Genomic DNA, 17,804 nt, shown 5'->3' on the forward strand with positions numbered 1-17,804 from the left:
ACATATATACTATACTTGGAAGGGTGGGGAGTGATATGGTTATTGATTGCAGTTATTGTATTAGAATTTTCATTATTACAGAATACCCATCATACAAATTTCAGATTCAAAATTGTCTTCACTGACTTCAATGTTAAGCTTACTACACATTAAACCGCTTGGGTCTGACAGGAATGTTAAAAATAGACTACATAAATGATTCTTTCAGGAATTTCTTGATAAAATATGGTATAACTCTAAGCCAGCCTTGTTGTCTGACATGTCATGACTATATCCACAGCAGCTCACAAGGAATTTCTGCCCAGCTACCACACCTCACCCATGGAAGCATTGCTTGCCATCCCAAATGAAGCTGGAAACTATTCCAGTTTGATAAACCTTTTTAGGAAAACACAAGAATATTAGGGAATGTTGGCAGGGCTGATGACTGTGTCTGATTCAGTAAGCCCTTGATATAACAGACTAACAGGGGGATTGTCCAAGTGTCTGTTAAATCAGAAAGCTAAAAAAAGCAATAAAATGCACTGAAGTATTCTACAGTATATCTAATATAGTACTGTACACACAGTTTATAGATATGCTGCAATAAATATTGAAATTGAAGGAACAAAAGTACAATTTACTTAGTGGATTTTGTCCATAATTTTAAAAGTCCGTTATATCGATGATTTACTGTATGCTTGCTGTATAGCCCTTGTGGCTTAGCGCTTCTTTTTTATTATAATATAATAATAATACTGTATGCTTCTAGAGTAGCTACTTTCACTACTTTTCCTAGCTTTCTCTCTCTCTCCCACGTTGCATCATTTTAGGCCTACTAATATTCAGCATTTCAGTTTTAATTCTCATCTTTTTTTGTTAAAATGAAGAAGAGATCAGTCAAACCTTGGTTTTTGTATGCCCCAGTTTTCGTATGATTCGGTTTTCGACAAGTTTTTTCGTTGAAATTTTGTCCCAGTTTCCATACATCTGCTCGGTTTTCATACAGTTGAAAATGGTCTGTACCAAACTCATCCGCTTGCCTGTGTGACTCGGCCACTCATTCTCAAAATCGAGCACCCACACAAAGCATCCCATGTGTTTGTGACTCAGTCTGCCTTTGTTTCTCGTTGAGTGTTTATCCGAAATATTTCATAATAATCCATTGTTTTTTGTGCTTGTTTATTGAGTGCGACTGCTAAATAAGCCACCATGGGGCCAAAGAAAGTTCCGAGTGCCAGTGCTTTGATAAAGAAGGCAAGAAACACGATAGAATTCAAGAAAGAACTCGTAGCAAAGTACGAAAGTGGCGTACACATGGCCGATCTCTCCAGGATGTACGGGAAGTCCACATCAACGATCAGTTCCATCCTGGCGAAGAAAAAAGAAATCAAGGAAGCGGATGTTGTGAAAGGGGTAAATGTGCTAACGAAACAGAGATCGCAAATAGTCGAAGATGTTGGTAAGTTGTTGTTGGTGTGGATCAACGGAAAACAGTTAGTGAGAGATAGTGTTTTGGAGGCGATAATTTGTGCGACAGGGATCCAGTGACTCTCAAGCTGGTCCTAATGTCAGTAAAAGACAAAGAAGGGAAGTAACCCTGGATAGGACTTTGATACGTACCTGAATTCCTTATGGACAGGGATTCCCCTTCCAAACAATAACCTCTCCTCCTCCTCCTCCGTCTCCCCAACTTGCTGTCTTCCATACGCTAGCAAGAGTCTTCAATAAAGGTAAAAGTGATGTTAAATGTTCATTTATCCATTTCATTAGTCATTTATATTTATTTCTCATTGTTTTTTGTATGTAAAACTATAGTTATTCTCTATAAAATGTATTTTTTGTTAATATTTTTGGGTGTCTGGAATGGATTATAATTGGATCTACATTATTTCTTATGGGAAATATTGCTTCAGTTTTCATACGATTCAGTTTTCGTCAGACTTTTTCGAACGGATTAATCACGAAAACTGAGGTTCCACTGTATTGCTTAATTAATAAATACTGAGCCTCTAGATGCTAAAGTGTGATGTTCTACACAGTTTCTATTACATGTATTATATTATCTCCTCTCTTTTTTTCTCATTCTCTGCTCTGCTTTTGTTCCCTGCTATGTTTCTCAGCACTAAGTTCTCAAGGTAGAAGAAGCTGTGAGCTGACAAATGGATAAAGAAATGCATAAAGGACAGTAAGATGTTAGTACAACAATATTGCCACTTTCCCTCCCTACCTGCCTTTTCATATATACGTATTTCTTGATCTATTAAATTTTCTGAGAAGAATAAGTTGGTCTATACATTATTTGTAAGGCATATTGCTATGCTCATAAATTTAATAATACTGTATTAGAAATTCACTTGTCTGAGTCCTGAATGTAGCCCAATTTTTTTATGTTCTTCAATTTTGTCATCACAAATAATTTGAATATTGACTTTTAGTACAGTAACTACTGCATTCTACAAGAGTGTATTGTAAATGTATGTTGAACACTCAAGAACACCACATAAAAATGTAGTTAAAACTTCCCACTCGAAAACACACTGTGCCCTAAGGAAGTGGCCAGCATTTTGTTTGGTTTAACCCTTAAACTGTCCAAACGTAGATCTACGTTTTTTCAACATTTGAAAGTATGTAAAAAAACGTAGAGCTTCTTTTTCTTTTTTTTTACATTTGAAAATGTGTAAAAAAAACTTTGATTTATGTTTTTTTTTATACTTGAAAATGTGTAAAAAAACGTAGATCTACGCATGTGAATGTAGATCTGTTTGAACAGTTTAAGGGTTAAATGGCAGCAACATTTTCTCATTCATCTGAATTTTAGCACCATTTGACCTCAACTAGTTTAGCACTTTTTAGTGAATAAATACAATCTGGGCATTCTGCAAAATATCTGCTGTATTTGTACATAATGTATCTTTAAAAGCTTAAAAAACAGAAATGTGCTTAAATTAAACATGGATATATTGTATAAACATAGAATAACAATCTGCACCTAACAGTCTTACTTGTTATTGTTCTTAAATGAATATAGTTTGTTTAACTTACTCCCTCTGGATATCATTTTGATTAAGAACTGCTCTTTTCCTCTAAACTAAACACTAAAACAAAAATATGCTTTTACAATTTTGAATAAGCATTTTAGAATGATGTTGATATTTACAATTATCTCTTTTGATCTAATTTATTTGTAGCAGTTTTGACTAATCATTCAGAATTCTTACATAGTTTGTGTACCCAAAAGAAGTTAAAAAGCATGAAGTGATAAAAGAAGATTAAAGTTAATGTAATATTATTGTTAAACTTTTCTTTCTAGCCAGAGATTAATCTATTATTAAATTTAATTTTCATTGATTACATTCACAGGTTCTATGTATTTGGAGGTTTTGGTCCATCCAGAGAATTGCACACAATGTCTGGTATCAAAGTCAATTTTGTGCGTGACAGTGTTTTTCCAAGTGGTTGGATAGATCAGCTGGTTTATTATGATATTGGTAAGTTATTATGATGCACATATAACATGTTTTATTTATTTTTTTATTCTTACTAGGAAAATATATCATTAGGAGAAATAAAATGCTTGGCCACACCCACACCATTGTTTTTTAGGGGTCTGATATAATGTCATAATTTACTCTTCCATCTTTTAGTGTCTGTTTTCTTCTTGCAGTTTCTCTTGTTTCCTTAGTTGTTCCTTCTATCCTTTAATTTTTACCCTTGTGTAGTAGAAGTTTTAAAAAGTTAGCTTTTCTTATATGGAGTAGTATGGTTGAACCTACCCAATAGATGGTTCATCAGAGCAACAACAGCTGGACCCACCCATCAGATGATTCATCAGAGTAACAACAGCTGGACCCACCCATCAGATGATTCATCAGAGTAACAACAGCTGGACCCACCCATCAGATGATTCATCAGAGTAACAACAGCTGGACCCACCCATCAGGTGATTCATCAGAGTAACAACAGCTGGACCCACCCAGCAGATGTTTCATCAGAGTAATTAAAAAGACAAAACCCACCAAGAAATAGTTCATCAGACCAGCCAACAGAGCCAAACTCACAAACCAGTTGATTCATCAGAGCATTTAGAAGAGAATAAAGAGAAGCCAAACAAAATTGTATGAAATGCAACAAACCAGAGTGATGGATAAATTTATAAAGATTATATATAGAAATGTAGGAGTACTCACATGAAGACTATAGCTAAGTGACAATAAATGAAAGGAAACCTGGTATAGAATGTATGAAACCAAAGTGGAAAAAAATTTCAGTGATGTAGCATTTAACCCTTAAACTGTCCAAACGTAGATCTACGTTTGCACGTGTAGCGCTCCGACCTTGATTTTCTCCATAAGAAAGAATAAAAAAAACGTAGATCTATGTTTGGAGCACTACGGGAGCAAACGTAGATCTACGTTTGGACAGTTTAAGGGTTAAGAAATACTGTTCTGTAGAAGAGAAACAGAGTAGGAAACAAGTGAGGAGACCTTGCAATATTGGTGGAAGAAACACTGCAAGTTGAGAAATTAAAATTGACAAAATAAATGAGGAACTTTATAATATACAATTAGAAGTACGTATTAATGAAAAACTTGCAGTGACAAGGCAAAATGTTTCAGTGGGGGCTTCCAACCATAAACAATAGAGAGGGCACTTCATGAGTTTGGAATAGTACACATGTATACATCATGCAGAGGCAGGTGCATATCTTGTTTAGTGATTTTAATATCAGTATTGTCTTTGCATTTCATATTATGTTAGCCAAGATTTTGATTAAACTGCTGTGCTTCAATTTTCTTTCTCAGCTTAGAAATTTTACATTTAATTTGAGAGATAATCACATCAGTATATGCAGTATGATGTACAGTAGTGAGACTTATGACACAAGTGAAGCCGTTATTCTTGTTCTTCACTTTCAGAAAATAATAAATGGGTATGGCCTGAGACGCGTGGCCCTAAGCCATCTCCTCGAGCAGCACACACAGCTGATATAACCGGTGACAAAGTGTACATTTTCGGTGGGCGTTTTAAGGAAACAAGAATGAATGATTTACATTGCTTGGATCTTACCAGTTTGAGATGGAGTGGCAAGTAAGTTGTATTCTTAAATTACATGTGTAGCAAATTGACATTCAAGAATTCTTACTTCTTTATTTATTTATTTTAATTTCTACCAACTGCTAGGTACTTAATAGGGTAGGTCTTATGGTTGAATGGTCAGCTTCTTATCAGTTGATAGTAAAGAAGGCATAGTGTACTAGCTAAAGACCACTAGAATTGGCCTAAAATCTGCCATAAATTGGGTGAAATTGCTGTTATGAAAAGTTCTCTCTGACATCTAACTTCACGCTTGTGTAATTCCATAAGTTTTACTGTATATCAGATTTTGCATTTTTTGTGTCATTGCCTTTAGAAAATGATTCTCTACCATTTTTTAAGATAAAATTATTATTATTTTTTTAAATCATGACACAGAAGGCACATTCAGTTTAGGGTGGGGTGTCAACACTGAAAGAGTTAGACAAGCAGTCAGCTGCATTAAATATAAAATGAGTGGCAACAATGTATCAGCTGATGACACATTGATACATGAGAGCGAGCTATCCACTGCAGTCAAGTAAGGCTACATTCAAATTCAATTCAAAGTTTATTCTCTATAAGGATTACAATGCTGAGTCTACAGAATTTGGTTATTGTGTGGTTTACATGTAGTAAGATAATAATTACAGAGTGTACCACTAGAACACCTAGCATGGCTAGGCATTTCAGGCAGACTTAAATTAAATCTTAAGTTTAAAATATTACAAAATTATAAGATAAGTTGGTATTATGGCTAAGTGACTAAATACTAGTTTGTGAGTTTAGCAATGTGAATGCTTTTGTTTTGGCACTATACATAGTTTCAGTATTGGAGTATCACAGGCCAACTTATGATTAGTTAAGATTCATTATTTTGAGATTGAGATTGATATTTCTGTTTATGGTCAAATGGGTGAGTGAGTGTAAGTGTTAACCACCAGGTGGTATTCTTGTAATTAGTTGACAGGGTGTATCAGGGAGATAAGATGTTTTCTGATGGTAGTTTTGAAGGTGATGAATGTGTCTGCAGTTTTAGAATTTTCAGGTAGGGTGTTCCAGATTTTAGGGCCTTTGACATACATTGAATTTTTGTAAAGGTTTAGTCGGACACGGGGAATGTCATAGAGATGTTTGTGTCTGGTGTTGTGCCTGTGGGTTCTGTCGCAACTATCAAGAAAGAGTTTTAGGTCAAGGTTAATATTGGAATTTAAGGTCCTGTAGATGTAGATTGCACAGTAGTAAGTGTGGATGTACTGAACAGGGAGTAAGTTTAGATCTCTGAAGAGTGGGGGGGTGTGTTGCCAGGGATGGGATTTAGTGATTATTCTTACTGCGGCTTTTTGTTGGGTTATTATTGGCTTTAGGTGTGTTGCTGCAGTTGAACCCCAAGCACAGATAGCATAGGTGAGGTATGGATATATAAGTGAATGGTATAGTGTGAGAAGGGCAGTTTGCGGCACGTAGTATCGTATCTTGGAGAGGATCCCAACCGTTTTGGATACTTTTTTGGTTGTGTTGGATATGGGTGCTGAAGTTCAGGTTGTTGTCGAGGTATAGGCCTAGGAATTTGCCCTCATTATGCCTGGCAATTAGAGTGTTGTCGATCTTAATGTTAATTTGCGCATCTCCTGCTCTGCTACCAAACATAATGTAGTAGGTTTTGTCAGTGTTAAGCGTAAGTTTATTGGCTGTCATCCAAGTCGATATTTTGATCAGCTCCTCGTTAACAATGGTGTTGAGGGTGGCAAGATTAGGGTGAGAGATGACATAAGTCGTGTCGTTAGCAAAGAGAATGGGGTTCAGGTGTTGAGATACGTTTGGAAGATCATTGATGTATATGAGGAAGAGCAGGGGACCAAGGACACTTCCCTGCGGAACTCCAGTATCAAGTGGCTGTGTTGTTGATGCTGTGTCTTTAATGGTGACATACTGATACCTATTAGTAAGGTAAGATTTGAAATATGCAAGCGCATGGCCTCTTATACCATAATGGTCAAGTTTGTGGAGTAGGATGCCGTGGTCTACTGTGTCAAAAGCTTTTCTTAGGTCAATAAAAATTCCTAGTGGATATTCCTTATTTTCCAATGCTGTGTAAAGCAAATCTAGCATTTTTATGATTGCATCGGTAGTGCTTTTATTTTTCCTGAATCCAAATTGGCAGGGGTTGAGTATGTTTTGTGCCGTTATAAATGAATATAGTCTCCTGTGCACGAGTTTCTCAAAGATTTTGGATAGCAATGGTAAGTTTGATATTGGCCTATAGTTGTTTAAATCTGTAGGGTCACCACCTTTATGTATTGGTGTAACCCTTGCCGTCTTGAGTAGTTTCGGGAAAGTGCTAGTTTCTAGTGACTTGTTAAAAAGTAATGAGATAGCATGCGAGAGGACATGGGCCGCTCTCTTGTACAATAATGGTGGGACATGAGACAGATTCCCTGAGTTATTTTTAAGTGACTTTATAATCTCGGTGACTTCCATGGGCTCAGTTGGAGCAAGATAGAAGGAATTTGGGAAATTCCCATCTAGGTAGTCCCCGGCATGGGCATTGGTACGTGGGATTTTATTGGCGAGATTAGAACCTATGGTTGAGAAGAAGTCGTTTATCTTGTTAGCTGTGTCAGTGGGATGCAGTGGTGTTTCATTAGGTTTAGTTAGGGCAATATTCTTGTTTTTTTCAGTTTGTGGGTCCCTAGAATCTGAGAGAGTGTTTTCCAGGTCTTTTTATATCTCCTCTTGTGTCAGTGAATCTACTGGAGTAGTATAGTTGTTTGGCTTTCTTTATTACTTTGGTGAGGACTGATGAATAGTGTTTAAGAATATCTTTGTGTATTAAGCCCTGTCTATATTGCTTTTCATATTGGTGTTTCTTATCAATGGATTTCAGAATGGTGCTGGTTAGCCATGGGCAACCAAGCCGTTTGTTTGTGATCTGTTTCATTTTTATAGGACAATGTTTGTTGTATAGTCTAAGTAATTTGTTAAGAAAAATGTCTGTCCAGTCATCAATACCATTGGCCTTGGAGAATTCTGTAGGCCAGTCAACAGTCTCTAGGTCAGCTGTGAACTTCCTTATTGAGGCCTCATCATGGAGTCTAAATGAAACTTTGTTGTATTCAAGTGGTGGTTTACTTATGTTTGTCAAGAGGAAGGTAGGGTAGTGGTCTGTAGTGCTATCTGTGATTATCCCTGATTTAAGGGGGGCTAGTATAATGGTCCATATGTGGTCTATTATGGTTGCACTTGTTTCAGTGAGCCTGGTTGGTTTAGTTATTGTTGGTATGAGAAGTGTGTTGTTCATATTGTTGATGAAATCAGTTACAGGCTGATCATCTAGCAGGCCAAGGTTGATGTTGAAGTCTCCAGCTAAGAGAAGGTGGTGCTTATTCATTTGTCTGTTTGTTATTAGTGCCTTTAGTTTCTCACTGAAATTTGGGATGTTTGTGTGGGGTATCCGGTAAATGGCACCGATTGTTGTAGGCGTCTTAAGGTTTTTTACAGTAAAATTAGCAAAAATGTATTCTCCATATTCATCACTAAAGCAAGTGGTGCTAATACAAGATAATTGGTTAGAGTAATAGATTGCAATACCACCCCCAACTTGGTATGGTCTGCAGTTGTGGATTGCTGTGTATCCTGGTAGAGGGTAGATATCTATTGTGTCCTGCTTAAGCCAGGTCTCAGTAAGAATAATGCAGGAGAAGGGTGTCTTTAGTGATTCAAGGAGTGCCAGGAGGTCATCATAGTGTTTGCTTAAGGACCTAATGTTGTAGTTAAGTACTGATAGACTCTTAGCATTGTTTAGGATAGTGCTGGCTTGTGATGCTGTGTAGTAAAGGCAGTTACTTTCCAATAGGTTTTGATTGTGTGTCAGATTATGGAGGTTTAGATTAGGGTCAACGTGATCAATCATCTTCTAGGTTTAAATTATGGTTATTTATATCCTGAGTTGTGTGTTGAGTTTTAGTACTGATATCTGTAGTGGTGGGAAGTTTGGACAAGTGTATAGCTATAGCATTTTGGTCATGTAGAGTATGGTCACTAATACACATAATGGAGTTGGTGTTGTCTATGTGTTGTGCTGGAATAAGCCAAAGTACAACTAGGTATAAACTAATAATATAAAAATACAAATTAAAAATAGCACAAGACTCTCACTTGTAATTGCACTAAGGTCTAATGTAATGACTTTGGTATAGTCTATGTATTGAGCTAGAATGAGCTATAGTACAACTAGGTTTAATCTAATAATATAAAAATACAAATTAAAAATAGCACCAGACTCTCACTAGTAATTACACTATGGTCTAATATAATGAATTTGGTATTGACTATGTATTGAGCTAGAATGAGCTATAGTACAACTGAGTTTAATCTAATGATATAAAAAAGGCACAAGACTCTCAATTGTAATTGCACTAAGGTGTTATATAAGTTGTTTATAAGAATTAGAGTATAACTAAATTTAAATTGACAAGATAAAATATGCAAGTTAAGGTAGCAAAATAATAAAAAAAAGTAGAAAAAAAAATATATATATGAGGTAGTTGGTACTAGTTAGCAAAAGATAGTTAAGGGCCTTGAACAATAATATAATTGAAATATACACTAATTGCACACACAATATAGAATAGGACTTATAATATAAACTTATAATATAAAAATACAAATTGAAATGGCACATGCAATTGCACTAGGGTCTGGTATAGGTTGTTGACAAGATCAAGATTATAACTAGATTTAAATTGACAAAATAAAATTCACAAATTAAAGTACCAAAAGAATAATAAGTAAAAAATAACAATGGCAATGTCTTGGTTATAATATGATAGTAAGATGGTAGACAGGTACACAGGTACAGAGGCACACAAGTGCACAGGTACACAGGTACAAAGGATAATATAAAGGTTGGAGTTGAATATACAAACTTGGAAATTTGGCAACAAAATGTTATGGGAAGTATAAAATAATGATTAATGTACAAAAGTAAAACTGACTGGTAGTAAATATGGTGTTTAATAAAATTTTAGTAAGTAATAATGATTACAAAATAAGTGAAAAAGTAATGTTTATTTCTTTCAAAATTGCACTGGTAGTTATACTTGAGGTTATTTGGCAGTACAAGGTAATTAACCCTTTGAGGGTTTCGGACGTACTAGTACGGCTTACGACCCAGGGTTTTTGACGTACTAGTACGCCTAAATTCTAGCGCCCTCAAATCTAGTGGGAGAAAGCTGGTAGGCCTTCATATGAAAGAATGGGTCTATGTGGTCAGTGTGCACAGTCTAAAAAGAATCCTGCAGCACACAGTGCATAATGAGAAAAAAAAAACTTTGACCATTTTTTTGGAATAAAACAGCGACTTTGCACTGTATTTTCGTATGGTATTTATTGTTGTATTCTAGTTTTCTTGGTCTCATTTTATAGAATGGAAGACATATTACAGAAATTGAGATGATTTTGACTGGTTTTACAATGAAAGGTGCCTTGAAATTGAGCTCAAAGTAGCAGAAATGTTCGATTTTTACCGAATTTCAAAAGTAAACAAATCGTGCCAAGTGTGCAATACACATCAACTGGTGAGTCTAATATTCTTTCACAAGTGCACCAATAATATTTATACCATTTTTTACACTAATGCAGTAGTCTGCATAACAGTAACTCTTATATTTTTTGTGAGAATAAAAATTCAAAGTGGAAAGCAAAAGAATATAAGAGGGGCCTTGAGACGTGACTAATGACCAGAGGAAATGTCATTTTAGTGCCAGGAATGTCTTTCTTGTTTATTCTGGACCCTATTCGGAAATTAGCATCTTTTGAAATTTGTGTGAAATTGGCAAAATTGCTAAATTCTGACCACTGTACTGGATAGTTGAATTTCATAAATGGGTGGTTTCTTGCACCCATTCGATAGAAAAAATGGAGTTCTAGCGAAATATTCATGTTTTTTGTCGACTAGTACAGTGGAATTGGCGGAAAATGGGGCTCAAAGTGGGCAAAATCGCCGATGCATAAACATCGCCGAGACCGCTAACTTTGCGAGAGCATAATTCCGTAAGTTTTCCATCAAATTTCAAACTTTTGGTGTGCTTATGATCGGGAAAAGATTCTCTATCTTTTTGTAAGAGAAAATCATTTTTTTTTTGTTTAAATTTGGCCGACCCTGAGAACGAGTTTCGGAGAAGGCCTGTTGACCCTCAAAGGGTTAAGAGTACTCTAAGATAGTAAATGTGGTATTAAAACTGGTTAAGGTAATTAGACAAGTAATGGTTATTAAATGATGTCAAAAATGTTAAGAGTAAATTGTATTGATAGTAAAAATGGTAATTATTAATTTTAGTAAGTAATATCAATTGATAGTATTTAAAAAAATAGGTAGTAATATGGACAGAGAAAGTATCGATTCAGCTAATATTTAAGCAAACAATAGTAAATAAGAAAATTAGATAAGGTGACTTATGCTTACTAGTAAAATCACAAAATGAGGTAGTTGATTATTTAATTACTAAGAGATTGTACTACGAGATTTGAACGATAATGGAGCAAAACATACACTACATTACGTAGGCTTTTAGGTTGGACATTTAGTTATTCTCTGTAAGATCAGTATCCCTGAGAAATCGTGATAGGTCATTCTCGTTCGTGATTGTGTACAGTTGACCTACATTTGTTTTCCTAACTAGAATTTTCCCATCCCATGTGAAGCATTGGTGTTTGTGTCATTATTCTCCCGCTTAAGTTTTCTGACTCTATACAGGAGGTTCTGACATTTTTTGGTAAGACACTCGTTTATGTATACCTCTTTCTTTACTTTAACCCTTTGACTGTTTCAGGCCCCTCTCTGAAACTGTCATTCTATGTCACTAAATTTTTGAAAAAAAAAATAATTTTTTTCTTATGAAATGATAGAGAATCTTTTCCCGATGGTAATGACACCAAAAGTTCGAAATTTGGTCGAAAACTCATGGAATTACGCTCCCGCGAAGTTAGCGGTCTCGGCGACATATGCGTATCGGCGATTTCGCCGACTTTGAGCCCTATTTTCAGCCAATTCTGTTGTTCCAGTTGACCAAACTCATAGCTATTTCTTTAGAACTCCATTTTATCTATCAGCTGAGTACAAGAAACCTCCCATTTACCAATGTGGACTACCCAATATTGTGGTCAGAAATTGGCAATTTGGCCAATTTCATGCAAACTAAAAAAAGATGCCAATTTCAAAATAGGGTCCAGAATAAACAAGGTAGACATTCTTGGCACTAAAATAACATATCCTCTGTTCATTAGTCACATCTCTAGGCCCCTCTTATATTATTATTGTTCTATTTTGATTTTTTATTCATACAAAAAAATACAAAATTTACTGTTATGCAGACTACTGCATTTTTGTAAAAATGGTATAAATATTATCAGTGCACTAGTGAAAGAATACAGTGGACCCCCGCATAACGATGGCATCGCATAGCGATTTTTCCGCATAACGATTACTTTTATCGGAAAATTTTTGCCCCGCATACCGATTAAAAACCCGCATACCGATTTTCGTCCGAGACGCGTCCAATGTGCCCTCAGCCAGCCTCACATGTGCCGCTCCGTCCCATTGTTTACCAGCCAGCCTCCGCGGTAACATCCAAGCATACACTCGGAATATTTCGTATTATTACAGTATTTTCGGTGCTGTTTCTGGAAAATAAGTGACCATGGGCCCCAAGAAAGCTTCTAGTGCCAACCCTACACCTCAAAGGGTAAGAATTACTATAGAGATGAAGAAAGAGATAATTGATAAGTATGAAAGTGGAGTGCGTATAGCCGACCTAGTCAAGCTGTACAAGAAACCCCAATCAACCATCGCTACTATTGTGGGCACCAGAAAGACAATCAAGGAAGCTGTTCTTGCCAAAGGTTCAACTGTGTTTTCGAAACAAAGATCGCAATTGATGGAAGATGTTGAGAGACTCTTATTGGTGTGGATAAATGAAAAACAGCTAGCAGGAGATAGCGTCTCTCAAGCGATCATATGTGAAAAGGCTAGGAAGTTGCATGACGATTTAATTAAAAAAATGCCTGCAACTAGTGATGATGTGAGTGAATTTAAGGCCAGCAAAGGTTGGTTTGAGAGATTTAAGAAGCGTAGTGGCATCCATAGTGTGATAAGGCATGGTGAGGCTGCCAGTTCGGACCACAAAGCGGCTGAAAAATATGTGCAGGAATTCAAGGAGTACATAGAAACTGAAGGACTGAAACCTGAACAAGTGTTTAATTGTGATGAAACAGGCCTGTTCTGGAAGAAAATGCCAAGCAGGACCTACATTACTCAGGAGGAAAAGGCACTCCCAGGACATAAGCCTATGAAAGACAGGCTTACTTTGTTGATGTGTGCCAATGCTACTGGTGATTGCAAAGTGAAGCCTTTATTAGTGTATCACTCTGAAACTCCCAGAGCGTTCAGGCAAAAGAATGTCCTCAAGGATAATTTGTGTGTGCTGTGGAGGGCAAACAGTAAGGCATGGGTCACTAGGGAATTTTTCTATAACTGGTTACACCATGCATTTGCCCCCAATGTGAAAAATTACCTAACTGAAAAGAAATTAGAACTTAAGTGCCTCCTGGTGTTAGACAATGCCCCTGGTCATCCTACAGACGTGTCAGAGCGACTTTATGGGGACATGAGCTTCATTAAGGTGAAGTTTTTGCCTCCTAATACCACTCCTCTCCTGCAGCCCATGGACCAGCAGGTTATTTCCAACTTCAAGAAACTGTACACAAAAGCTCTGTTTGAAAGGTGCTTTGTAATGACCTCAGAAACTCAACTGACTCTAAGAGAGTTTTGGAGAGATCACTTTAATATCCTCAATTGTGTAAACCTTATAGGTAAGGCTTGGGAGGAAGTGACAAAGAGGACCTTGAACTCTGCTTGGAAGAAACTGTGGCCAGAATGTGTAGACAAAAGGGATTTTGAAGGGTTTGAGGCTAACCCTGAGAATCCTGTGCCAGTTGAGGAATCCATTGTGGCATTGGGAAAGTCCTTGGGGTTGGAGGTTAGTGGGGAGGATGTGGAAGAGTTGGTGGAGGAGGACAATGAAGAACTAACCACTGATGAGCTGCTAGATCAACTTCAACAGCAAGAGGCCACACCTGAGGAAATTGCTTCGGAGGAGGGGAGAGAGAAATTGAAGAAGTTGCCTACTTCAAAGATTAAGGAAATCTGTGCTAAGTGGCTTGAAGTGCAAACCTTCATGGATGAAAATCACCCTCACACAGCTATTGCAAGCCGTGCTGGTGATTATTACACTGACAATGTTGTGAAACACTTTAGGCAAGTCATAAAGGAACGAGAGGTACAGGCCACTATGGACAGATATCTTGTGCGAAAGAAGTCCAGTGACTCTGAAGCTGGCCCTAGTGGCATTAAAAGAAGAAGGGAAGTAACCCCAGAAAAGGACTTACTACCTCAAGTCCTAATGGAAGGGGATTCCCCTTCTAAACAGTAAGAAGATATTGCTCTCCCCTCCTCCCATCCCATCAATCATCACCAGATCTTCAATAAAAGTAAGTGTCATTTAATTGTGCATGCCTTTTTCAGTTTGTGTGTATTAAAATTAACATTTCATGTGGTAAAAAAAATTTTTTTTCATACTTTTGGGCGTCTTGCACGGATTAATTTTATTTCCATTATTTCTTATGGGGAAAATTGATTCGCATAACGATTATTTCGCATAACGATGAGCCCTCTTGCACGGATTAAAATCGTTAACCGGGGGTCCACTGTATTAGACTCCCCAGTTGATGTGTATTGGACGTGTGGTGTGATTTCTTTACTCCTGAACATTGGTAAAAATCGAACATTTCCGCTACTTTGAGCTCAGTTTCAAAGTCGTTTTCATTGTCAAAGTAATGAAAATCATCTCTATTTCTGTAATATGTTTTCCATTTTATCACCTAAGACCATGAAAACGCAAATACATCGATAAATACTATACAAAAATACACCTCAAAGTCGGCGTTTTAATCCAAAAAAATTATCAGAGTTTTTTTTTCTCTCATTACGCACTGTTTGCTGCAGGATTTTTTTTATGTGGTGCACACTGACCACACAGACCCATTCTCTCACCTGTGTGCCTACCAGCTTTCTTCCGCTTGATTTGAAGCCGCTAGAATTATTGAGTATATATACGTCTGAAACACTGGCTCGTAAGACGTATATTATTATTATTATTATTATTATTATTATTATTATTATTATTATTATTATCACACTGGCCGATTCCCACCAAGGCAGGGTGGCTCGAAAAAGAAAAACTTTCACCATCATTCACTCCATCACTGTCTTGCCAGAAGGGTGCTTTACACTACAGTTTTTAAACTGCAACATTAACACCCCTCCTTCAGAGTGCAGGCACTGTACTTCCCATCTCTAGGACTCAAGTTCGGCCTGCCGGTTTCCCTGAACCCCTTCATAAATGTTACTTTGCTCACACTCCAACAGCACGTCAAGTATTAAAAACCATTCGTCTCCATTCACTCCTATCAAACACGCTCACGCATGCCTGCTGGAAGTCCAAGCCCCTCGCACACAAAACCTCCTTTACCCCCTCCCTCCAACCTTTCCTAGGCCGACCCCTACCCCGCCTTCCTTCCACTACAGACTGATACACTCTTGAAGTTATTCTGTTTCGCTCCATTCTCTCCACATGTCCGAACCACCTCAACAACCCTTCCTCAGCCCTTTGGACAACAGTTTTGGTAATCCCGCACCTCCTCCTAACTTCCAAACTGTGAATTCTCTGCATTATATTCACACCACACATTGCCCTCAGACATGACATCTCCACTGCCTCCAGCCTTCTCCTCGCTGCAACATTCATCACCCATGCTTCACACCCATATAAGAGCGTTGGTAAAACTATACTCTCATACATTCCCCTCTTTGCCTCCAAGGACAAAGTTCTTTGTCTCCACAGACTCCTAAGTGCACCACTCACCCTTTTCCCCTCATCAATTCTATGATTCACCTCATCTTTCATAGACCCATCCGCTGACACGTCCACTCCCAAATATCTGAATACATTCACCTCCTCCATACTCTCTCCCTCCAATTGGATATCCAGTCTTTCATCACCTAATCTTTTTGTTATCCTCATAACCTTACTCTTTCCTGTATTCACTTTCAATTTTCTTCTTTTGCACACCCTACCAAATTCATCCACCAATCTCTGCAACTTCTCTTCAGAATCTCCCAAGAGCACAGTGTCATCAGCAAAGAGCAACTGTGACAACTCCCACTTTATGTGTGATTCTTTATCTTTTAACTCCACGCCTCTTGCCAAGACCCTCGCATTTACTTCTCTTACAACCCCATCTATAAATATATTAAACAACCACGGTGACATCACACATCCTTGTCTAAGGCCTACTTTTACTGGGAAATAATTTCCCTCTTTCCTACATACTCTAACTTGAGCCTCACTATCCTCGTAAAAACTCTTCACTGCTTTCAGTAACCTACCTCCTACACCATACACCTGCAACATCTGCCACATTGCCCCCCTATCCACCCTGTCATATGCCTTTTCCAAATCCATAAATGCCACAAAGACCTCTTTAGCCTTATCTAAATACTGTTTACTTATATGTTTCACTGTAAACACCTGGTCCACACACCCCCTACCTTTCCTAAAGCCTCCTTGTTCATCTGCTATCCTATTCTCCGTCTTACTCTTAATTCTTTCAATAATAACTCTACCATACACTTTGCCAGGTATACTCAACAGACTTATCCCCCTATAATTTTTGCACTCTCTTTTATCCCCTTTGCCTTTATACAAAGGAACTATGCATGCTCTCTGCCAATCCCTAGGTACCTTACCCTCTTCCATACATTTATTAAATAATTGCACCAACCACTCCAAAACTATATTCCCACCTGCTTTTAACATTTCTATCTTTATCCCATCAATCCCGGCTGCCTTACCCCCTTTCATTTTACCTACTGCCTCACGAACTTCCCCCACACTCACAACTGGCTCTTCCTCACTCCTACAAGATGTTATTCCTCCTTGCCCCATACACGTAATCACAGCTTCCCTATCTTCATCAACATTTAACAATTCCTCAAAATATTCCCTCCATCTTCCCAATACCTCTAACTAGAGATAAGATAAGATAAGATTTCGTTCGGATTTTTAACCCCGGAGGGTTAGCCACCCAGGATAACCCAAGAAAGTCAGTGCGTCATCGAGGACTGTCTAACTTATTTCCATTGGGGTCCTTAATCTTGTCCCCCAGGATGCGACCCACACCAGTCGACTAACACCCAGGTACCTATTTGCTGCTAGGTGAACAGGACAACAGGTGTAAGGAAACGTGTCGGAATGTTTCCACCCGCCGGGAATCGAACCCGGGCCCTCCGTGTGTGAAGCGGGAGCTTTAGCCACCAGGCCACCGGGCCACCTAACTCTCCATTTAATAACTCTCCTCTCCTATTTTTAACTGACAAATCCATTTGTTCTCTAGGCTTTCTTAACTTGTTAATCTCACTCCAAAACTTTTTCTTATTTTCAACAAAATTTGTTGATAACATCTCACCCACTCTCTCATTTGCTCTCTTTTTACATTGCTTCACCACTCTCTTAACCTCTCTCTTTTTCTCCATATACTCTTCCCTCCTTGCATCACTTCTACTTTGTAAAAACTTCTCATATGCTAACTTTTTCTCCCTTACTACTCTCTTTACATCATCATTCCACCAA

The 17,804-nt window shown here is 37.6% G+C and overlaps 1 protein-coding gene across 4 annotated transcripts in view; it reads left to right on the forward strand.

The window, feature by feature from the left end:
* LOC128691203 (kelch domain-containing protein 2) overlaps positions 1 to 17,804 on the forward strand; it is an 88,951-nt gene that overhangs the window by 13,998 nt on the left and 57,149 nt on the right. For all 4 annotated transcript variants that reach the window (XM_070089046.1, XM_070089048.1, XM_070089047.1 and 1 more), the window contains exons 5-6: positions 3,343 to 3,470; positions 4,899 to 5,070. In XM_070089046.1, the coding sequence (XP_069945147.1) occupies positions 3,343 to 3,470; positions 4,899 to 5,070 (300 nt within the window). The remainder of the gene's footprint in view (positions 1 to 3,342; positions 3,471 to 4,898; positions 5,071 to 17,804) is intronic.

This window comes from Cherax quadricarinatus, chromosome 27 (genome assembly GCF_038502225.1).
Source record: "Cherax quadricarinatus isolate ZL_2023a chromosome 27, ASM3850222v1, whole genome shotgun sequence".
Lineage (NCBI taxonomy): Eukaryota > Metazoa > Arthropoda > Malacostraca > Decapoda > Parastacidae > Cherax > Cherax quadricarinatus.